General features: G+C 39.5%; 1 protein-coding gene across 3 annotated transcripts in view; it reads left to right on the forward strand.

The window, feature by feature from the left end:
- The first annotated feature begins 338 nt into the window (after positions 1-338).
- UBR1 (ubiquitin protein ligase E3 component n-recognin 1) overlaps positions 339-24,271 on the forward strand; it is a 155,548-nt gene continuing 131,615 nt past the window's right edge. The window contains exon 1 of one of the 3 annotated variants that reach the window (XM_064292073.1): positions 339-799. In XM_064292073.1, the coding sequence (XP_064148143.1) occupies positions 719-799 (81 nt within the window). In that variant the 5' untranslated portion in view covers positions 339-718. The remainder of the gene's footprint in view (positions 800-24,271) is intronic. The other 2 variants (XM_003418686.4, XR_010323102.1) reach the window with 2 other exon arrangements.

A 24,271-nucleotide genomic window follows, 5' to 3' on the forward strand; every position in this document is an offset into this window, starting at 1 on the left:
CAAGTCGTCTAAAGAACTTAATTTGTCTAGAGGATCTTCTCACATAAACCGATCTTGTTCCTTTTAAGAGGTGTATGGTATTGTGTGTACCAAAGCAGATAATGCGGATGTACTAGTTTACCGTGTCTTCCCTCTGTCGATAAATGACTCCATGGTTCCCAATTTTTCCTTAAGTCCCCACTACCATCCTCCGCGCCTCCCAAAAACTGAAGCCCGGGTTTTCTTGTGCGTGTGTGGGAGAGCCGACAAGCTAGATTCGTAGACATAGAATTTATGAAGTACTTTCTTTTTCACTTCATGGGATTTGGGAACTACCGCAGCTACATTGGGAGCCAAAACACACCCAGGACAACCACCTAGGCAGGAAGAGACTCAGGAGAGGTTCTCGCTTTGGACAGTTTTCTTCCTTTTATTATGGTCGCTGAATTTGTTCTTTACCTCGTAGATGCAACAGTTTCCAGCACCGAAATCAGACGCAACCGCTCAGCCACCAAGCAGCGGACTAGGAAATTCTGGGGGAAAAAAAAAAAGTCTTCAACCCTCTCAGGTCGTGACGCCTGCTTCCGGGAAGCGGACCGGAAGCCGCTGCTCGGTTCTGCGTCAAACCTGACTTCAGGGGCCGTCGTAAAAGTGTCGCCCCTCTTCTCTCGGACGGGCCACAGGTTTCTTCTGGTCTGCCGCCGGGGCTCGGGAACTGCGGGTGTCAGTTCCCCTCAAGATGGCGGACGAGGAGGCCGGGGATGCGGAGAGGATGGAAGTCAGCACCGAGCAGCCCCAGGCCCCTCAGAGACTGGCATCTGTAAGTCCTCGTAGCAAGTTCCTTTTGTCCCCCCTCCGCCGCGCCAGTTCCTCCCCACCGCCTGTGGAGGATGTGGGGCTTCACCCCTTACCATGGCACTGGGGAGGGGGCCGTATGGATTGATCTGGAAGGCAGCCACGGAATAAAGTTAGTCATCACCCACATTCCTGCATACCAAGTCGACGAAATAGAATGACTTCGCCATTTATTAGTCCTGACGAGCTCTAGCGTGTCTCTAACCTGAGCAGAAAGAACTGGTTCTGTTTTCAGAGGGTTTGGCGTAGGGGCTGAGGCGGGGTTGGAGGAAGAGCCATTTTCCGCAGACGCAGTGCTAACCCCTCTTGATGACAGGAATCCAGAACGCAGCACCTGCTGGTGTTTGCATGTCTGACCGGGTGGGCCTTGCTCGTGACAGGGAGTGCTGCCACTGTCCACTTAGGTCAAGATGTGGGGTATTGGAATTGTAGTCCTTCATTATAGCATCTTGAGAACCCCAGGCCTAATCTTCAGTGGAGACACCCGTCGGCTGTCTCTGCTTTTTAAAGGTGAAGAAGGGGCTCCCAGACATTTGATGTCGGAACAACAATACCATAAGTTAGTATCGGAATTTATACTTTGTCCTTGTTATTTTGAAAGAACGGGAAGGCTGAGATAGTGAGCAAGTTTGAGTCAGTAGTCTGGCTTACTGGGAAAAAGGTGGCTGAGGAGGATAAGAGGGAGACGGCAATGGTAGGGAGTGTTCTGGGGGCCCCGGAGAACTAATGGGGAGGTTCATAGGAAATAGACAAATATCGATCTCCGCATGATGTTGAGTATTTTCAGTTTGTTTGTATTGCACCAGATAAGAAGTATAGGATATACACCTCTTTCTGAAGTTTCTTTGGCTTGTAATTTTAATAAAGGCATTCTTGAAGTATTTTCGCCTTGCACACACTTCAGCATTATTTTATGAGAGAATAGAGTGAGCCACAGAAATAAGAATCAACCCCCAGGGACTAGAAAGATTAGTTAGGAGATAACAACCAGCTAGAAAGAGAGCTGAAGTGAGGGTTTAGCCACAGACTAGAGCAGTGCCCTGCAGCCATCCTCTGTCCCCAATGGCAGTTGAATCTCACTTGTGTTCATGACGAGTAGCCAGGGAAGAAGCATCTGTTTGAGATGATAAGGAATGAGAAGGCAGCAAAAGTTAAGAAGCCACTGAAACATCTGGGCTTAAAGTTAGTTTGTGCTTTTTAAATTTTAGAATGGGCGAAGAAACTGCACTTTGGTCAGAAGTGTTACTGTAGTTTGATATCTCCCAGGATGACTAATACTTATTTAAAGCTTTGATATTCGTTCCCAGTGGTACAATAAAACCTCATTAACCTGAGCTCCACCAATTTGGAGTTGGAAATAACGGTCCAAGAATTGAGCTAGAATTTATGTGGCAGACTGTTTCCTTCAAGAAATGTTAGATTTCTTTGAATACAGCTTTGGGTTTTGCACAGTGGTAGATGCAAAGAGAAATATAATACAGCCTTAGAGAACTCACAGTTTAGTCATACAGATATGACAAGTGCTCAAAGGATTTTAATACAAGATGGGGTAGTGTATGTGGGTGAGAACCTGTGACTTTTAACCACTTTTTTTGGCTTAGACCTCTCTATATGATGACTACGTTGGCTAACTTTAGAAATCGAGCTGAAACAGGGAGGTAAGCAAAGCCAAAACCAGAATTCTGGGAGATTTGAAGAATTAAAGGTCATACTATTGACATAATTGTAAGGCCTGAGCGTTTTGGTCAGAAAGGGGGATTTTAGAGTTAGAGAACATGGAGGCACTTCAGGTTTTCATGATGGTATAATCAGGTTAGGTGCACCTAATGCATTCTCATGCTAATTGAGGGCTCCAGAGATCATCCTACCTACCTTTTCTTTATAAAGTTATCATCATGAATTTTATCCTGCAGTAGAGTAAGATACTGGCTTCCCAGTATACTTTGTCCTTGCTGTCAAGAAAAACAACCTCAAAGGTTCTTTTCCATTTGAGTGATTTTTATTTTAAACCATTATTGGGAAACAAAGGAATTAGTAAAGTAATAAATATGGGTAAGAAATCGCACCAAGTTCATTACCGTCTTATTCCTGGTTGTAGTTTCTGATTTCTTTAAATCAAACTTCCGTCTTTGATGCCATGTCATTTTTCTGTCTTACTGCTGTCGGCAAGGATGAAACCTACTGTATCCTTTACAGCACCTAACGTGCATTTAGGGTGAAACAATAAGTATGACTTATTGGACATTTATAAAAGCCATTGCTGGGGACTCATCCCACTGACTCTGTAGATATGGGATGGGAGTCCAAGAATTTGCATTTTCACAAGTAAACCAAATAAAAAAAAAGAAGAAACCCCAAATCTTTTTGTGGTCAAGCTGATTCTAATTAATAGCAGCCCTATTGGACAGAATAGAACTGTCCGATACAGTTTCCAAGGAGCAGCTGGTAGATTTGAACTGCCAACCTTTTGGTTAGCAAGTGAGCTCTTAACCACTGCGCCATCAGGGCTTCACAAGTAGGCCCTGCTAATTTTTGGCTCTTGGATTATGGGCTACACTTTGAGTAACACTTAGCTAAATATTTGAAAGTCATCATTTTAGAGGTGGAAGTTGAAGTTGTGAAAGTAGGTAGATAAAGTCTTCGAGGGAGAAAGTGTGTGTGTGTGAGAGAGAGAGAAAGAGAAGGAATGAACAAATGACCAAGGATGACTGAATGTCAGGGGTGGAAAATGGGGGAAAAAGAACCAGGAAAGACCCCCAAAAAAGAGCAGCTAAGAAGGTAGGAGGTGAGGGTAGTGGAGTGTCATAGAGTAGGCTTTAGGAGAGGATGGTTTATTGGATACAGGGAGATGAATACTGAGAAAGATTGAGAATCCAAAGGGTAGTAGAGTGGCCTGCCAGAACTTCTCTCTGCTTTAGCTGGATTTTCTTCCTTTATTCCATCTCTGAAGATACCACCTGGCATAGTATTGAGCTCTTTTCTTAATCTCGTCTATACCCTTTTTTTGGGTAAGTTATCCAGCTCTTGGCTTTAAATACCATCTGTACTAAATTTATATCTCTAGCTCACCTCACTTCTGCACTCCAGAATCACAGGTCCAGCCACCTACTTGGGGTCTTCACTTGGATGTCTGATAGGTGTTTCAAAGTGGGGGAGCAATTAGGAAGCTACTGCACTAACTTCAGCCATAGTTGATGATGGCTTGTACTGGAGCAATACCACTAGAAATGGAGAGAGTGGATGAATTTGAGGGGGATTTTGGATGTACAGTAGAAACAAAAGGACTTGCCGATTAGGCATGAGGGAAAAGGGAGGAAACAGATGACATCTGGATCCCTCGTTTCTGTTCTAAACATTCATGGTGGTGGTAGTATCATATACTCAGAGGAACGACCGAGTTTTGGATGGGGAAAAGAGGAAGGCAGATCAGTGTTTAGTTATCCCTGTCTTGGCGATGATACCTACATAATAGCTCTTGAGTACACAAACCTGTCTCCACTGCCACTTCTCTAATCCAAACCAAAGCAACTGCAGTGGTCTCTTTGCTTTCACTCTTGCTTGCTCCCATTCCATCCTTCACAGAGCAGCCATAGATTCAAACTGAAAAACCAAACCCATTGCCAGCGAGTTGACTCGGACTCATAGCAACCCTATAGGACAGAGTAGAACTGCCCCGTAGGCTTCCAAGGAGCGCCTGGTGGATTCGAACTGCCGACCTTTTGGTTAACAGCTGTAGGTCTTAATCACTACGCCACCAGGGTTTCCATAAAAGTTGTAAGAAGGTGTATTTTGGCTAAGTTATGAGCTGTAAGAATAGAAGTTGGTTGAGAAGCTTCAGACAGGCTTAGGTGGCTATCAGATATGCTATGGATGGGATTTCTCTGTGAGAGACCTGGGTTCGATTCCTGGCTAGTGCACCTCAAGGCAGCTACCATCTGTCTCTGAGTGGAAGCTTGAGTCTTGCTATGATGCTGAACAAGTTTCCATGGAGCTTCTGGACTAAGACTAGGAAAAAAGGCTTGGTGATCTACTTCTGAAAAAATGAGCCTGTGAAAACCCTACGAATCACAATGGTCAGATCCCATTGTGCATGGGATTGCCATGAGTCCGGCTGACTTGATGGCAGCTAACAACAAGAAGCAGTTGAACTAGGAATTTTGTTGTTTTGGTTTTAAACTTTCTTGAGTCTGTCAAATAATGTTACAAGAAAACTTTGTGTAACCAAAAGATTTCTTGCTGCTTAGAGGTAGAAGTTCCAGTTACAAACCAGTAATTGCTATGAACAACCCTAGACCCTCCAGATTTTGTTGCCATTTTAAAAAAGAAGCATTTAAAAAAGAATTTCAGGGCTTCTGAAGGTTGTGTAGTTGCCCAGTAATTGTCTAAGGAAGGATAAGTTGTGGTTTGAACAAAAAGGAATCTACTGTATTTAAAGCAAGTTCCCTTTTCAGATGATCTTCCCAAATAGGCATCCAAGTCCCTGGGTCAGAACTGAGAACATATCTTTTAGTCTCCATGGGGATGAGGAAAATGTTTGGAATGTTTGGGAGTTTAAATGTTGTGAGAACTTGTTTTTATAGAAGTCAACTGGGAAAGCCATTAACTCCAAATGTTGGGGGACAAAAAAGTGTTTGCTCTTTTTTTCCCCCCCCTGGACATTGAAGTTAAAATTCTTAATTTTATTTTTGCCCCCCAAAAACCAAACCTGTTGCCATTGACTCAGTTCTGACTCATAGCAACCCTTTTGGACAGAGTGGAACTGCCCCATAGGGTTTCCAAGGAGCAGCTGGTGGATTTGAACTGCCGACCTTTGATTAGCAGCTGAGCTCTTAATCACGGCACCACCAGGGCTCCATTGCTGCCTCAAATGGGAAAATAATAAACTAAAAACAAACCAACAACAACAACAAAACACCCAAACCTACTCCTATTCCTGAACATGTGTCACCCAGTTAAATATATCCTGTATACTTTTTCTTATCTGGGGGAAAAAAAAAAGACAAATTTTAGTTGAAAAAATTTTTTCATAGTTGTGTGGCAGTCACCTTGGAAAAAGTCTTTGTTCTATAAGAATTCTGTAAAAGAATTTCAGAAGGCTCAGTGTTGTCAACATTTGCACTGTTTTCTCTAGCAAGAAGCATAATACATTCAGTAATTCCTGAGAACTTTTTAAAATCATACCTTATTATATTTTTCCTATTCTGAGAATTTTTGTTGTACACGTGTGCTAGGCCTGTGGGGAATACAGGGATTTGAAAGGCAAAGTCCTTCCTTCCGGGAGCCTGCAGTCTGGTTGAAGAGGCTAGCTATGCACATTTAAAGTAACTTATGATATCAGAGAGTGGTGTAAGCACTGACCGACGACCTCCTTCAGTAGGTCCTGTGTTGGAGTTAACAGAGGAGAGAAATTTTATTGGACTGATCAGGGAAGGATTCAGAGCTGGGCCTGGAGCTGGGCCTGGAGGAATAGCTAAGGTGGGATGGGGTGGAGGGATAGATGCTAGTGGTTAGATCAGTGGAAAGGGCATTTAAAGCATCAACACATAGCCATTTTGCCCAAATCAACCAACAGTATAGAGATAACATTTTAAAATATCAGTTCTTCACACTAAAGGGTGTAAAGACAGAGAGATAAAATTTAAAAATGTTTAATAGTGTTCAGGAATGTTAGACAGTTGCAGCTAAGAGATTCTATTTGGAGAAAAGATAAAGAATACAATTTTTTTGTTTTTGTTTTTACTTTTAATGTGAAATTGAGCAAGTCTTCATAAGGATGAATTTTAAAAGAACTTTGCATTTATATTTAGTTGAGTAGAAAGAACACTGAACTCTAGGAGCCAGGATACCTAAATTATTTTTCTGACCCTGATACTAACCTGGGACAAGCCAGTGTACTTCCTTGTGACTCAGTTTTCTCATCTGTAAAATGAGGGGATTGAACCGGAAGATCCTTTAAATCTTTGGTGACTCTCAAGTTTCTCCTGTTCTTTAAAGAGAACTTGAAAATAACCAGTTCCATGCCTTCTGTATTAGGTAGTAGAGAAACGTTCTTTGCTTGGTTTATAGCATTGGATATACAGGATTCCCCCCCACCCCACCCTTTTTCATTTAGTACTGTTTGAAGAAAAGACCTTAGGTACAACATAGGATGTTAGTTATTGTTAGTCTGCTAGTTGTAGTTGTTGCCAGGTATGTGAAGAAAACAAGTTGTTGGTCTATCAGTACACTAGAAAAATTGGAGTTAGAATATTGGAATGTATAATTTTTAAAAGATTTTAAAAGGGTTTGGTAATTTTTTTTTAATTTTTATTGTGCTTTAAGTGAAAAAATGTTTTTAATTTTACAATTCATTCCCCAAAATAGGAATAGCTATAAGGAGATTACTCAGATAAGTAAATTTACAAGCAGATTACATAAAAAGATGCTAAAGTTCCACCATCCGTCAGTCTTAATATCTTGGTATGTATTCTTCCTGATTTTTTTCCCCATTTAAGTGTGTGTGTGATATTTAACTGAGTGGGATTATGCACATACTGCTTTGTAACCTGCTTTGCTCAGCTGTATATTAATGCCTTTCCATATTAGTAAATGAATATCTTCCGTATCATTTCTTTTCCAGAACTTTTTTATTTTGAACTAGTGTTAGATTTAGAGAAAAGTTGTAAAAATAGCACAGAGTTCTCTTTTATCTCATACCCTGCTTCCCCTAATGCTGACATTTTCCATAATCATAGTACAATTATCAGGACAGGAAATTAATAATGGATTTAATATTGTTATTCGGTTTTCCCCAGTTTTCCCACCAGTGTCCCTTTTCTGACCCAGGGTCCGAGGTAGAGCCCCGCATTGTGTTTGGTGGCCATTCCTCTGTAGTCGCCTCCAGTCTGTAGCAGCGTCTCGGTCTTCCCTTGTTGTTGATGACTCTTCCTTGACAATTTTGGAAAGAACTCAGCAGTTATTTTGTAAAATATCCCTCAATTTGGGCTTGATGTTTTCTCATGATTGAAATGAGGTTATCCATTTTTGTCAAGAATACCACAAAAAATGATGTTGTGTCTTTCTCAGGGCATCATGTCAAGGGGTTCATGAATTATCAGTATTTCTTGTTACTAGTGCTATTTATCTCAATCATTTGGTTAAGTTGGTATCTGTGGGGTTGTCTTCTTTAAGGTTACTATCTTTCCTTTTGTAGTTAATGAGTATCTTCAGGAACAAACTTTGAGACTATTCATTATCATTTTAAGTGGATATCTTAAATAGTTTATAAACGAATCTTTTTTTCTTAATTGCAAAATATTGACACTTATCTAACAAAGTCAAACAATGTAACATTGTTTAAAGTCAAATGTGAAAATCCCTAGGCCCTCCTCCTAGTCTTTTCCCTCTAGATAACCACTGTAACAGTTGGGTGTTTCTCTTTTCCAGGCCCTTATTCTGTGTCAAGAAAAGCACACACACACACGTATATATACATGTGCATATATTGAATTAGAAAATTCAAATGTGTAGAAATTTTTTAAGTATACATAGGTTTGTTTTTATTTTTATAAAAATTATATTATTTATAACTTGCTTTTCCACTCAATGGTATTTATGGCATTCTGACTGCATAGAATGGTATGGTTGTACCGTAATAGGTATACCTTATTGCCTTTGTCATCTAGTGCTGCTGTAAAGGAAATACCATAAGCGGATGGCTTTAACAAAGAGAAATTTATTTCCTCACAGTAAAGTAGGCTAAAAGTCCAAATTCAAGGTGTCAGCTGCAGAAGGCTTTCTCTGTCTGTTGGCTCTGGGAGAAGGTCCTTGTCCTCAATCTTTCCGTGCTCACAGAGCTTCTCAGGCTCAGGGACCCCAGGTCTAAAGGATAATTCTCCCTGTGTTGCATTCTTGGTGGTATGAGGTCCCCAACTCTCTGCTTGCTTCCTTTTCCTGTTATCTCTTGAGAGATAAAAGGTGGTGCAGGCCACACCCCAGGGAACTCCCTTTACCTTGGATCCAGAACCTGACTTGAGTAAGGGTGGTATTACAATCACACTCTAATCCTCTTTTTTTTTTTTTTCCAATGTAAATCTTTTTATTTCAGATTTTATTATTTTTTAAATTTTATTGTGCTTTAAGTGAAAGTTTACAGATCAAGTCAGACTCTCATACAAAAATTTGTACATACCTTGCTATATACTCCTAATTGCTCTTCTCCTAATGAGACAGCACACTCTTTTCCTCCACTGTCTCTTTTCGTGTCCATTCAGCCAGCTTCTGACCCCCTCTACCCTCTCATCTGCCCTTCAGACAGGAGATGCCAACATAGTCTCATGTGTCTGCTTGATCCAAAAAGCTCATTCTTCACCAGTATCATTATCTATCCATAGTACAGTCCAGTCCCTATCTGAAGAGTTGGCTTTGGGAATGGTTCCTGTCTTGGGCTAACAGAAGGTCTGGGGACCATGACCTCTGGGGTCATTCTAGTCTCAGTAAGACCATTAAGTCTGGTCTTCTTATGAGAATTTGGGGTCTGCACCCCACTGCTTTCCTGCTCCCTCAGGAATTGTCTGTTGTATTCCCTGTCAAAACAGTCATCGGTTGTAGTCGGGCACCATCTAGTTCTTCTGGTCTCAGGCTAATGTAGTCTCAGCTTTATGAGGCCCTTTCTGTTTCGTGGGCTCATAATTACCTTGTGTCTTTGGTGTTCTTCATTCTCCTTTGCTCCAGGTGGGTTGAGATCAATTGATGCATCTTAGATGGCCCCTTGCTAGCATTTAAGACCCCAGATGCCACTCTCCAAAGTGGAATGCGGAATGTTTTCGTAGTAGATTTTATTACGCCAGTTGACTTAGATGTCCCCTAAAACCACGGCCCCAAACCCCGCCCCTGCTACTCTGGCCTTCGAAGCGTTCAGTTTATTCCGCAAACTTCTTTGCTTTTGGTTTAGTCCAGTTGTGCCAACCTATCCTGTATTGTGTGTTGTCTTTCCCTTCACCTAAAATAGTTCTTATCTACTATCTAATTAGTGAAAACCCTCCTTGCTCCCTCTCTCCTTCCCCACTCTGATAACCATCAAAGAATATTCTCTTCTCTGTTAAAATTATTTCTCAAGTTCTTATAATAGTGGTCTTATACAATATTTGTCCTTTTGCAACTAACTAATTTCACTCAGCATAATGCCTTCCAGATTCCTTCATGTTATGAAACGTTTCACCGATTCATCGTTGTTCTTTAACAATGCGTAATATTCCATTGTGTTAATATACCATAATTTATCCATTCATCTCCTGATGGCCACCTTGATTGCTTCCATCTTTTTGCTATTGTAAACAGTGCTGCAGTAAATGTGGGTGTACATATATCTGTTTGTGTAAAGGCTCTTATTTCTCTAGGATATATTCCAAGGAATGGAATTGCTGAATCGTATGGTAGTTCCATTTCTAGTTTTTTAAGGAATCGCCAAATTGATTTCCAAAGTGGCTATACCATTTTACATTCCCACCAGCAGTGTATAAGTGTTCCAGTCTCTCCCCAGCCTCTCCAACATTTATTATTTTGTGTTTTTTGGATTAATGCCAGCCTTGTTGGAGTGAGATGGAATCTCATTGTAATTTTGATTTGCATTTCTCTAATGGCTAATGATTCTGAGCGTTTCTTCATGCGTCTGTTACCTACCTGAATGTCTTATTTAGTGAAGTGTCTGTTCATATTCTTTGCCCATTTTTTAATTGCATTATTTATCTTTTTGTAGTTGAGTTTTAGCAGTATCATGTAGATTTTAGAGATCAGATGATGATCGGAAATGTCATAGCTGAAAACTTTTTCCCAGTCTGTAGGTAATCTTTTTACTCTTTTGGTGAAGTCTTTGGATAAGTATAGGTATTTGGTTTTTAGGAGCTCGCAGTTATCTTGTTTCTCTTCTGCATTGTTAGTAATGTTTTGTATACAGTTTATGCCATGTATTAGGTCTCCTAGCGTTGTCCCTGTTTTTTCTTCCGTGATATTTATCATTTTACATTTTATATTTAGGTCTTTGATCCATTTTGAGTTAGTTTTTGTGCATGGAGTGAGGTATGGGTCTTGTTTCATTTTTTTGGAGATGGATATCCAGTTACGCCAGCACCGTTTGTTAAAGAGACGGTCTTTTCCCCATTTAACTGACTTTGGGCCTTTGTCAAATATCAGCTGCTCATATGTGGATGGATTTATATCTGGATTCTCAGTTCTTTCCCATTGGTCTATGTATCTCTTGTACCGGTACCAGGCTGTTTTGACTGGCGGTATCATAGGTTCTAAAATTAGGTAGAGTGAGCCCTCCCACTTTGTTCTTCTTTTTCAGTAATGCTTTACTTTTCTTTTTTTTTTTTACTTACCTTTCCTTTCCATATAAAGTTGGTGATTTGTTTCTCTGTCTCATTAAAAAATATCATTTGAATTTGGATCAGAATTACATTGTATCTGTAGATCGCTTTTGGTAGAATAGACATTTTTACTATGTTGTCTTCCTATCCATGAGCAAGATATATTTTTCCGCTTATGTAGTTTTCTTTTGGTTTCTTGCAGTAGTGTCTTATAGTTTTCTTTGTATAGGTCTTTTATACCTCTGGTAAGATTTATTCCTTAGCATTTTATCTGTTGGGGGTACCCTAAATGGTATTGATTTGGTCAATTCCTCTTCAGGGTTCTTTTTGTTGGTGTAGAGGAACCCAAGTGATTTTTGTATGTTTATCGTGTATCCTGATACTCTGCTGAGCTCTTCTATTAGTGTCAGTAGTTTTCTTGAGGATTCCTTAGGGTTTTCTGGGTATAAGATTATGTCCTCTGCAAATAGAGATACTTTTACTTCTTCCCTTCCAATCTGGATGCCCTTTCTTTCTTTATCTAGCCTAATTGCTCTGGCTAGGACCTCCAGCACAGTGTTGAATAAGAGTGATGGTAAAGGGCATCCCTGCGTAGTTCCCGATCTCCAGGGGAGTGCTTTCAGACTCTCTCCATTTGGGATGATGTTGGCCATTGGCTTTCTATAAATGTCCTTTGTTATGTTGAGGAATTTTCCTTCTATTGTTGTTTTGCTGAGAGTTTTTATCATGAATGGGTGTTGAACTTTGTCAAATGCCTTTTCTGCATCAGTTGATAAAATCATATGATTCTTGTTTTATTTATGTGATGGGTTACATTAATTACTTTTGTAATGTTGAACCATCCCTGCATACCTGGTATGAATCCCATTTGATCATTGTGAATTATTTTTTAACATGTTGAATTCTCTTGGCTAGAATTTTGTTGAGGATTTTTGCATCTAAGTTCATGAGGGATATAGGTCTGTAATTTCTTCTTTTGTGGTGTCTTTACCTGGTTTTGGTATCAGGGATATGCTGGCTTCATAGAATGAATTTGGTAGTATTCCCTCCTTTTCTGTGTTCTGAAATACCTTTAGTAGTAGTGGTGTTAATTCTTCTCTGAAAGTTTGGTAGAACTCTGCAGTGAAGCCCTCTGGGCTAGAGCTTTTTTTGTTTGAAGTTTTTTTCATTAGCTTTTCAATGTCTTCTTTTGTTCTTCGTCTGTTAGTTTAGGTAGGTAGTGTGTTTCTAGGAATTCATCCATTTCTTCTAGATTTTCAAATTTGTTAGAGTACAATTTTTCATAGTAATCTGATATATATACATATTTTATTTTTATTGTGCTTTAAGTGAAAGTTTACAAGTTAAGTCAGTCTCTCACACAAAAACTTATATACACCTTGCTACGTACTCCCAATTGCTCTCCCCCTAATGAGACAGCCCGCTCTTTCCCTCCACTCTCTCTTTTCCTGTTCATTTCACCAGCTTCTAATCCCCTCTACCCTCTCACCTCCCCTCCAGGCAGGAGATGCCAACATAGTCTCAAGTGTCCACCTGATCCAAGAAGCTCACTCCTCACCAGCATCCCTCTCCAACCCATTGTCCAGTCCAATCCATGTCTGAAGAGCTGGCTTTGGGAATGGTTCCTGTCCTGGGCCAACAGATGATCTGAGGACCGTGACCACCAGGGTCCTTCTAGTCTCAGTCAGACCATTAAGTCTGGTCTTTTTATGAGAATTTGGGGTCTGCATCCCACTGCTCTCCTGCTCCCTCAGGGGTTCTCTGTTGTGTTCCCTGTCAGGGGAGTCATCGGTTGTAGCCGGGCACCATCTAGCTCTTCTGGTCTCAGGCTGATGTAGTCTCTGGTTTATGTGGCCCTTTCTGTCTCTTGGGCTCGTAATTACCTTGTGTCCTTGATGTCCTTCATTCTCCTTTGATCCAGGTGGGTTGAGACCAACTGATACATCTTAGATGGCCCCTTGCTAGGTTTAAGACCCTAGACGCCTCTCTCCAAATTGGGATGCAGAATGTTTTCATAATAGATTTTAGTATGCCTATTGACTTTTTTTTTTTTTTTTAAAAAGATGTCCCCTGAAACCATGGTCCCCAAACCCCCGCCTCTGCTACGGTGGCCTTCAAAGCATTCAGTTTATTCAGGAAACTTTTTTGCTTTTTGTTCAGTCCAGTTGTGCAGTCTTTGCCTGTATTGTGTGTTCTCAACACCTAAAGTAGTTCTTATCTCTTATCTAATTAGTGACTACCGCTCTCCCACCCTCCCTTCCTCTCCCCTCTCGTAACCATCAAAGAATATTTTCTTCTCTGTTTAAACTATTTCTTGAGTGCTTATAGTAGTGGTCTTATGCAATATTTGCCCTTTTGTAATTGACTAATTTCACTCAGCATAATGCCTTCCAGATTCTTCCATGTTATGAAATGTTTCACAGATTCATCACTGTTCTTTATCGATGAGTAGTATTCCATTGTGTGACTATACCATAATTTATTTATCCATTCATCCACTGATGGGCACCTTGGTTGCTTCCATCTTTCTGTTGTAAACAGTGCTGCAGTGAGCATGGGTGTGCATATATCTGTTCGTGTAAAGGTTCTTATTTTTCTAGGATATATGCCAAGGAGTGGGATTGCTGGATCGTATGGTAGTTCTATTTCTAGCTTTTTAAGGAAGTGCCAAATCAATTTCCAAAGTGGCTGTACCATTTTACATTCCCACCAGCAGTGTATAAGTGTTTCAGTCTTTCCACAGCCTCTCCATATTTATTGTTTTGTGTTTTTTGGATTAATGCCAGCCTTGTTGGAGTGAGATGAAATCTCATTGTAATTTTGATTTGTATTTCTCTAATGGCTAATGATCGTGAGCATTTCCTCAAGTATCTGTTAACTACCTGAATGTCGTCTTTAGTGAAGTGTGAAGTGTCTGTTCATATCTTTTGCCTATTTTTAAATTGGGTTATTTGTCTTTTTGAAGTTGAGTTTTAGCAGTATCATGTAGATTTTAGAGATCAGATGGTGATGGGAACTGTTATAGCTAAAAACTTTTCCCCAGTCTGTAGGTTATCTTTTTACTCTTTTGGTGAGGTTTTTGGATGAGCATAGGTGTTTTATTTTTAGGAGCTCTCATTTACCTAGTTTATCTTCTGCATTGTTAGTAATGTTTTGTATACTGTTTATGCCATGTATTAGGGCTCCTAACGTCCCTATTTTTTCTTCCATGATCTTTATCATTTTAGAGTTTATATTTAGATCTTTGATCCAGTTTGATCTCATTTTTGTGCATGGAGTGAGGTATGGGTCTTGTTTCATCTTTTTGCAGATGTCTTTTCCCCATTTAACTGCTTTGGGGCCTTTGTCAAATATCAGCTGCTCATATGGGGATGGATTTATGTCTGGATTCTCAATTCTGTTCCATTGGTCTATGTATCTGTTGTTGTACCAGTACCAGGCCGTTTTGACTACTGTGGCGGTAAATAGGTTCTAAAATCAGGTAAAGTAAGGCCTCCCACTTTGTTCTTCTTTTTCAGTAATGCTTTACTAATCCAGGGCCTCTTTCCTTTACATATAAAGTTGGTGATATGTTTCTCCATCTCATTAAAGAATGTTGTTGGAATTTGGATCAGAATTGCTTTAAAAGTATAGATTTGCTTTTGGTAGAATGGACATTTTTATAATGTTAACTCTTTCTATCCATGAGCAAGGTTTGTTTTTCCACTTATGTAGTTCTCTTTTAGTTTCTTGATGAAATGTATTGTAGTTTTCTTTGTATAAGTCTTTTACATCTCTGGTTAGATTTATTCCTAAGTATTATCTTTTTGGGGGCCACTGTAAATGGTATTGATTTGGTGATTTCCTCTTTGATCTTCTTTTTGTTGGTGTAGAGGAATCTAAGTGATTTTTGTATGCTGAGCTCTTCTATTAGTTTCAGTAGTTTTCTGGAGGATTCTTTAGGGTTTTCTGTGTATAAGATCATGTCATCTGCGAATAGAGATACTTTTACTTCTTCCTTGCCGATCTGGATGCCCTTTATTTCTTTACCTAGCCTAATTGCTCTGGCTAGGACCTCTAGCACAATGTTGAATAAGAGCGGTGATAAAGGGCACCCCTGCGTAGTTCCCGATCTCAAGGGGAGTGCTTTCAGACTGTCTCCATTTAGGAGGATGTTGGTTGTTGGCTTCGTATAAATCCCCTTTAGTATGTTGAGGAATTTTCCTTCTATTCCTATTTTGCTGAGCGATTTTATCATGAATGGGTGTTGGACTTTGTCAAATGCCTTTTCTGCATCAATTGATAAAATCATGTGATTCTTGTCTTTTGTTTTGTTTATGTGATGGGTTACATAAATTACTTTTGTAATGTTGAACCATCCCTGCATACCTGATATGAATCCCACTTGGTCATGGTGAATTATTTTTTTGACTTGTTGTTGAATTCTCTTGGCTAGAATTTTGTTGAGGATTTTTGCATCTAAGTTCATGAGGGATATACCCAAAAAAAAACCAACCCACTGCCATCAAGTCGATATAGGTGTGTAATTCTGTATTTTTGTGGTATCTTTGCCTGGTTTTTGTATCAGGGATATGCTGGCCTCATAGAATGAGTTTGGTAGTATTCTGTCCTTTTCTATGCTCTGAAATACCTTTAGTAGTAGTGGTGTTAACTCTTCCCTGAAAGTTTGATAGACCTCTGAGTTGAAGCCATCTAGGCCAAGGCTTTTTTTTTGTTGGAAGTTTTTTGATTACCTTTTCATTGTCTTCTTTTGTTATGTGTCTGTTTAGTTGTTCTACCTCTGTTTGTGTTAATTTAGGTAGATAGTATGTTTCTAGGAATTCATCCATTTCTTCTAGGTTTTCAAATTTGTTAGAGTACAGTTTTTCATAGTAATCTGACATGATTCTTTTAATTTCAGTTGTAATATTGCTCATCCCATTTCTTATTTGGGTTATTTGCTTCCTCTCCGGTTTTTCTTTTGTCAGTTTGGCCAATGGTTTATCAGTTTTGTTGATTTTTTTCAAAGAACCAGCTTTCGGTCTTGTTAACTGTTTCAGTTGAGTGTCTGTTTTCTATATCATTTAGTTCATCTCCAATTTTTATGACTTCTTTTCTGCTAGTGCCTGCAGCTTTCTTTTGTTGCCCTTTTTCTATTTGTTCACGTTTTAGGGATAATTCTTAGATTTTGGCCCTTTCTTGTTTTTGTGTGTGTGCATTTATTGATACAGATTGACTTCTGAGCGCTGCTTTCGCTGTGTCCCAAAGGTTTTGATAGGAAGTGTTTTCATTCTTATTGGATTCTGTGAATTTCTTTCTTCCATCATTCACGTCTTCTGTAACCCACCTTTTTTGAGCAGTTTCCAAGTGTTTGATTTCTTTTTCCTGCTTTTTCTGTTATTCGTTTCTACTTTATGGCCTTATGGTCTGAGAAGATGCTTTGTAATATTTCAGTGTTTTGGATTCTGCTAAGGTTTGCTTTATGACCTAGTATGTGGCCTATTCTAAAGAATGTTCCATGTGTGTTGGAAAAGAAAGTATACTTGGATGCTGTTGGGTAGAGTGTTCTTATTTCTTCTCTTTGCTCTGAAAAAATTTTTTTCACCTGGTCATTTATTCTAGGCTTTATTTATTTTGGCCCTGCTAATTTTTTAATTTATTGTAGTAAACAACTATACGTTCACCTTGTCAAAACTGTGATTTTACGAACATTTTCCAGCCTTTGTTTTTATTGACTGAAAAGCTTTACTTTTCTATCTCTGTTAGTTTTTTGTAGTCCCTGAGTGATGCAAATGGTTAACACACTTGGCTGGTAACTAAAAGATTAGAGGTTTGAGTCCACCCAAAGCTGCTGCAGAATAAAGGCCTGATGACTTATTTCTGAAAAATCAGCCGTTGAAAACCCTGTGCAGCACAGTTCTGCCCTGACACTCACGGGGCTGCCCTGAGTCAGAATCAACTTGACGGCAGCTGGAATTAGTGTTTTAGGGCTCCTTCATTCTGTTGATGATTTTTTTCCTTAATAACACTTGTCGGTCCCTGCAAATAGTAGGCACCGGCTGCTTCACAGCTTGGATCAGGATGTTTCTGTGCCAGGGCTTGAGCTATAGCTTGTGGGCGAGTGCAGTGTTGATAAATTGGGTCAGCGTGTGATATAATTGCTTCCTAGTTCACTGCTAATTCTGTGTAATTTCACAGAAGGTAAGGCATGTTCAGATGCAAGAAGCAGAAGCATGTTCATTTTATCATGTCAGCTTCATAATTCCTCTTGACTCTTTATATGAAAATTTTGAAAAATAAATAATGGATAACAGAATTAGGTATCATTAAAAAAAATCATTTGCTGTCAGGGTATGAGTTAGTCATGTTAATGTTGAAAAACAAAATGTTTTAATTTTTATTAAGTTTATCAATTTTTTATTTCATGGTTAGTGTTCTTTTGGCCATGCTCACGAAGTCTTGGCCTGCTCTAAGAATGCAAAGATTTGTGTCCTATGTTTTCTTTAAGTAGCTGTATAGTTTTACCTCTTATATTTAGGTCTGTGGTCATTTTTGTGTTTGGTGTGAAGTATGGGTTGAAGTTCATTTCTTTTTATAAGGATATCTAATTGCTCCTACAATATTTTTTGAAAAACTGTCTTTTCTCCTTTGAATTGTGTTGGTGGTTTTTCAAAAATCAAATTGACTACATGTCAAGGCATGGACCAGTAACTTGAAATTTGCTTCCAAAATTTGAGGATGCCAAGAGACTAAAGACAGAGGCAGGCAACTCCAGTGTGGCAGTGAAGAAGTTTTATTAGGGAGACTTACATACTAGGCGGTGGTCCCTGGTGGCTGCAGGACTAACGCAGAACTCCCTGCTCCACATTGGGAAGGCAGAGGTTTTATAGTGGTCAAGGACAATAGTAGTTACAAGCCAGGGAGTTACATAAGACTGCCTCAACAAGATCACATAACAGGGGCTTGAAAAACAGCAGTGAACTAGCAGAAAGCCTGAGGGTAACCATTTTTGGCTTCACAAAGCCTGTTTTTCCTGCACCGTATATGTGTAAATTCATTTTCGGACTCTCTTCTGTTCCCCTGATCTACGTATATGTGTCTTAGTGCTAATACCACACTGTCTTCATTACTATATGTTTTATAGTAAGTCTTGAAATCGGGTAGTGTAAGTCTCTTCTAGGTCCTTTGCATTTTTATATTCCATTTTATAATCAGCTTGTCAATTTCTACAGAAAGGCTTGCTGGGATTGTGTTGAATCTACAGATCAGTTTAGGGAGTATGGACTTCTTAACAGTATTTAATCTTAAAACTGATAAACATGGTGTATCTTTTCATTTATTTAGATCTTTTGGAAATTTCTCTGAGCAGGGTTTTGTAGTTTTCAGTGTAGAGGTCTTACCTACTTTTTGTTAAATTTATTCCCAAATATTTTGTTGTTTTTCATGCCATTGTAAATGCTATTCTTAAATTTTTAATTTTGCAATTGTTTGCCGATAATATATAGAAGAAATAGAATTTATTTTTTTGTATATTGTCCATATATCTGGTGAACTTGCTAAAATCACTTTTTAATTCTTGTGTGGTTTTCATTTGTTGATTCCCTAGGATTTTCTATATAGATAATCGTGTCATCTGTAAATATAGACAGTTTTTCTTCTTCCTTTCCAATCATCTTGCCTTTTTTTCTTTTTCTTGTCATAGTTCACTAGCTAGGACGCCCAGTAAGGAGCCCTGGTTGATTGCTCAACTACTAACTGAAATGTTGGCAGTTTCAACCCACCAGTGATTCCGTAGGAGAAAAGACCTGACAATCTTCTTCTGTAAAGATTACAGAGTAGGAAACTCTACTGGGCAGTTATACTCTGTCACATATGGTCACTATGAGTTGGAATTGACTTGACGGCACTCAACAACACCAGGACCTCCAGTATATTATTGAATAGGGGAGGACAGAACAGATATCCTTGCTTTGTTCCTGATCTTAGGGGGAAAACATCCAGTGTATTATTGTGAATACTGTATTTTGTCCCAATCTGTAGTTCTTCTTCTCATCTTTTTAACAATGTCTGTTTTTATTCACTTTTAAAATTTGTTGTTAGGTGCTGTCGAATCGGTTCTTACTCACAGTGACCCTGTGTACCACAGAACAAAACACTGACCAGTCCTGCTCCACGCTCACAATCATTGTTATGCTTGAGCCCATTTTTGCAGCCACTTTGTCAGTCCATCTTGTTGAGTCTTCCTCTCTTCCACTGACCCTGTACTTTACCAAGCATGATGTCATTTTCCAGGGACTGATCCCCTTCTGACAAAATGTCTAAAGTATGTAAGACGTAGTCTTGCCATCCTTGCCTCTAAGGAGCGTTCTGGTTGTACTTCTTCCAAGACAGATTTGTTCCTTCTTTTGGCAGTACAGGGCATATTCAGTATTCTTCGCCAACACCACAATTCAAAGGTGTCAGTTCTTCTTCGGTCTTCCTTATTCATTGTCCAGCTTTCACATGCATATGATGTGATTGAAAATACCATGGCTTTTAGGTCAGGCACACCTTAGTCTTCAAGGTGACATCTTTGCTCTTCAACACTTTGAAGAGGTCCTTTGCAGCAGATGTACCCAATGCAATGCGTCTTTTGATTTCTCGACTGCTGCTTCCATGGCTGTTAATTGTGGATCCAAGTAAAATGAAATCCTTGACAACTTCAATCTCTTCTCCATTTATCATGATGTTGCTCATTGGTCCAGTTGTGGGGATTTTTGTTTTCTTTATGTTGAGGTGTAATCCACACTGAAGGCTGTGGTCTTTGATCTTCATTAGTAAGTGCTTCAAGTCTTCTTCACTTTCAGAAAGGAAGATTGTGTCATCTGCGTAATGCAGGTTGTTAATGAGTCTTCCTCCAATCCTGGTGCCCCGTTCTTCTTCATATAGTCCAGCTTCTCGGATTATTTGTTTAGCATACAGATTGAGTAGATATAGTGAAAGGATACAGCCCTGACGCACACCTTTCCTGAACCAAGCAATATCTCCTTGTTCTATCTGAACAACTGCATCTTGATCTATGTACAGGTTCCTCATGAAAACAAGTGTTTTTAAAGTTTTAAAATTTACATACAGTGAAAGTCACTTTTTTTGTTACACAGTTAATTTTGTGATTTTTGACAACTGGCATTAGTTGTGTAACCATCACCACAATACACATATTGTTCCGTTGGTCTCAAGGATTCCACCATGCTGCCCGTTTGTAGTCAGTCCCTCCCGACACAATCACCCCCTGGCAGCCACTGCACTGCTTTCCATGTGTATAGTAGTTTTGCATTTTCCAGAAAGTTACGTAAATGGAATCATATGGTATATCCTTTGAGTCTGACTTCTTTCAGAATGATGCATTTTGTGATAATCCACGATGTTTCATGTATCAATAGTTCATTCATTTTATTGCTGAGTAGTATTCCCTAGCATAAGGAGCCCTGGTAGAGCAAACAGTTAAGTGCTCAGCTGCTAAACCCTAAATTCGGCAGTTTGAACCCATTCAGTGGCTCTGCAGGAAAAAGACCTTGTCATCTGCGTCCATAAAGATTACAGCCAAGAAAACTCTATAGACCAGTTCACCTGTGTCATATGGGGTCATTATGAGTAAAAATCAACTTGACAGCATCCAGTAACAGCGTTTCATGAGATACATGTATCTAAGTTAATTATTTTGCCCGTTGAATGAAGAACTATTGGACTGTTTCTAGTTTTTCGTGATTATAAGTAAAGCTGTTAGAACACTCATAGTTTTTTTTGTAAAGTTTTAATTTTAGAGTAAATACCTGGACGTTTGATATCTGGTCATATGGTAAGTATATGCTCGACTTTATAAAAAACTGTCAAACTCTTTCAAAGTGGCTGTACCATTTTGAATTCCCACCAGCAGTGTATGAGAGTTCTAGTTTCTCTGTGTCCTTTTGTTGATATTTGATATTTTCAGAGTTTTACTTTAGCCGCTGTTAATAGGCTATGTAGGTTTATCTCACTGTCATCTTAATTTGCACTTCCTTTATGACTAATATGGAAACCCTGGTGGTGTACTGGTGAAGAGCTACGGCTGCTAACCAAAAGGTTGGCAGTTCGAATCTACCAGCTGCTCCTTGGAAACTCTGTGGGGCCGTTCTACTCTGTCCTATAAGGTTGCTGTGAGTTGAAATCCACTCGATGACAGTGGTTTTTTTTAAATGACTGATAATGTTGAGCATGTTTTCACGTGCTTATTTGTCAACTTTAACAGTGTGTTTTGAAGAACAGAAGATTTTAGTTTTGATGAGGTCCAATTTATCTACTCTTTTCTCTTTTTTTTTTTAATTAACTTTTATTGAGCTTCAAGTGAACGTTTACAAATCAAGTCAAACTGTCACATTTAAGTTTATATACACCTTACTCCGTACTCCCACTTGCTCACCCCCTAATGAGTCAGCCCTTCCAGTCTTCCTTTCGTGACAATTTTGCCACCTTCCAACTCTCTCTATCCTCCCATCCCCCCTCCAGACACGAGATGCCAACACAGTCTCAAGTGTCCACCTGATACAAATAGCTCACTCTTCATCAGCGTCTCTCTCCTACCCACTGTCCAGTCCCTTCCATGTCTGATAAGTTGTCTTCGGGAATGGTTCCTGTCCTGGGCCAACAGAAGTTTTGGGGACCATGACCGCCAGGATTCCTCTAGTCTCAGTCAGACCATTAAGTATGGTCTTTTTGTGACAATTTGGGGTCTGCATCCCACTGATCTCCTGCTCCCTCAGGGGTTCTCTGTTGTGCTCCCTGTCAGGGCAGTCATCGGTTGTGGCTGGGCACCATCTAGTTCTTCTGGTCTCAGGATGATGTAGGTCTCTGGTTCATGTGGCCCTTTCTGTCTCTTGGGCTCTTAGTTATCGTGTGACCTTGGTGTTCTTCATTCTCCTTTGATCCAGGTGGGTTGAGACCAATTGATGCATCTTAGATGGCCGCTTGTTAGCATTTAAGACCCCAGACGCCACATTTCAAAGTGGGATGCAGAATGTTTTCATAATAGAATTATTTTGCCAATTGACTTAGAAGTCCCCTTAAACCATGGTCCCTAAACCCCCACCCTTGCTCTGCTGACCTTTGAAGCATTCAGTTTATCCCGGAAACTTCTCTGCTCTTGGTCCAGTCCAGTTGAGCTGACCTTCCAAGTATTGAGTATTGTCCTTCCCTTCACCTAAAGCAGTTCTTGTCTACTAACTAATCAGTAAAAAACCCTTTCCCACCCTCCCTCCCTCCCCCCTGGTAACCACAAAAGTATGTGTTTTTCTCAGTTTATACTATTTCTCAAGATCTTATAACAGTGGTCTTATACAATATTTGTCCTTTTGCCTCTGTCTAATTTCACTTAGCATAATGCCTTCCAGGTTCCTCCATGTTATGAAATGTTTCACAGATTCGTCACTGTTCTTTATCGATGCGTAGTATTCCATTGTGTGAATATACCACAATTTATTTACCCATTCATCCATTGATGGACACCTTGGTTGCTTCCAGCTTTTTGCTATTGTAAACAGAGCTGCAATAAACATGGGTGTGCATATATCTGTTCGTGTGAAGGCCCTTATTTCTCTAGGGTATATTCCGAGGAGTGGGGTTTCTGGGTTGTATGGTAGTTCTATTTCTAACTGTTTAAGAAAACGCCAGATAGATTTCCAAAGTGGTTGTACCATTTTACATTCCCACCAGCAGTGTATAAGAGTTCCAATCTCTCCGCAGCCTCTCCAACATTTATTATTTTGTGTTTTTTGGATTAATGCCAGCCTTGTTGGAGTGAGATGGAATCTCATCGTAGTTTTATTTTGCATTTCTCTAATGGCTAATGATCGAGAGCCTTTTCTCATGTGTCTGTTAGCTGCCTGAATATCTTCTTTAGTGAAGTGTGTGTTCATATCCTTTGCCCACTTCTTGACTGGGTTGTTTGTCTTTTTGTGGTTGAGTTTTGACAGAATCATATAGATTTTAGAGATCAGGCGCTGGTCGGAGATGTCATAGGTGAAAATTCTTTCCCAGTCCGTAGGTGGTCTTTTTACTCTTTTGGTGAAGTCTTTAGATGAGCATAGGTGTTTGATTTTTAGGAGCTCCCAGTTATCTGGTTTCTCTTCGTCATTTTTGGTAATGTTTTGTATTCTGTTTATGCCTTGTATTAGGGCTCCTAAGGTTGTCCCTATTTTTTCTTCCATGATCTTTATCATTTTAGTCTTTATGTTTAGGTCTTTGATCTACTTGGAGTTAGTTTTTGTGCATGGTGTGAGGTATGGGTCCTGTTTCATTTTTTTTGAAATGGGTATCCAGTTATGCCAGCACCATTTGTTAAAAAGACTATCTTTTCCCCAATTAGCTGACACTGGGCCTTTGTCAAATATCAGCTGCTCATATGTGGATGGATTTATATCTGGGTTCTCAATTGTGTTCCATTGGTCTATGTGCCTGTTGTTGTACCAGTACCAGGCTGTTTTGACTACTGTGGCTGTATAATAGGTTCTAAAATCAGGTAGAGTGAGGCCTCTCACTTTCTTCTTTTTCAGTAATGCTTTACTTATCCGAGGCTTCTTTCCCTTGCATATGAAGTTGGTGATTTGTTTCTCTATCCCATTAAAAAATGGCATTGGAATTTGGATTGGAAGTGCATTGTATGTATAGATGGCTTTTGGTAGAATAGACATTTTTACTATGTTAAGTCTTCGTATCCATGAGCAAGGTATGTTTTTCCACTTAAGTAGGTCCTTTTTATTTTCTTGTAGTAGTACTTTGTAGTTCTCTTTGTATAGGTCTTTTACATCTTTGGTAAGATTTATTCCTAAGTATTTTATCTTCTTGGGGGCTACTGTGAATGGTATTGATTTGGTGATTTCCTCTTCGATGTTCTTTTTGTTGATGTAGAGGAATCCTAGTGATTTTTGTATGTTTATCTTATAACCTGAGACTCTGCCAAACTCTTCTATTAGTTTCAGTAGTTTTCTGGAGGATTCCTTAGGGTTTTCTGTGTATAACATCATGTCATCTGCAAATAGAGATAATTTTACTTCCTCCTTGCCAATCCGGATGCCCTTTATTTCTTTGTCTAGCCTAAT

Source organism: Loxodonta africana, chromosome 10 (genome assembly GCF_030014295.1).
Source record: "Loxodonta africana isolate mLoxAfr1 chromosome 10, mLoxAfr1.hap2, whole genome shotgun sequence".
Lineage (NCBI taxonomy): Eukaryota > Metazoa > Chordata > Mammalia > Proboscidea > Elephantidae > Loxodonta > Loxodonta africana.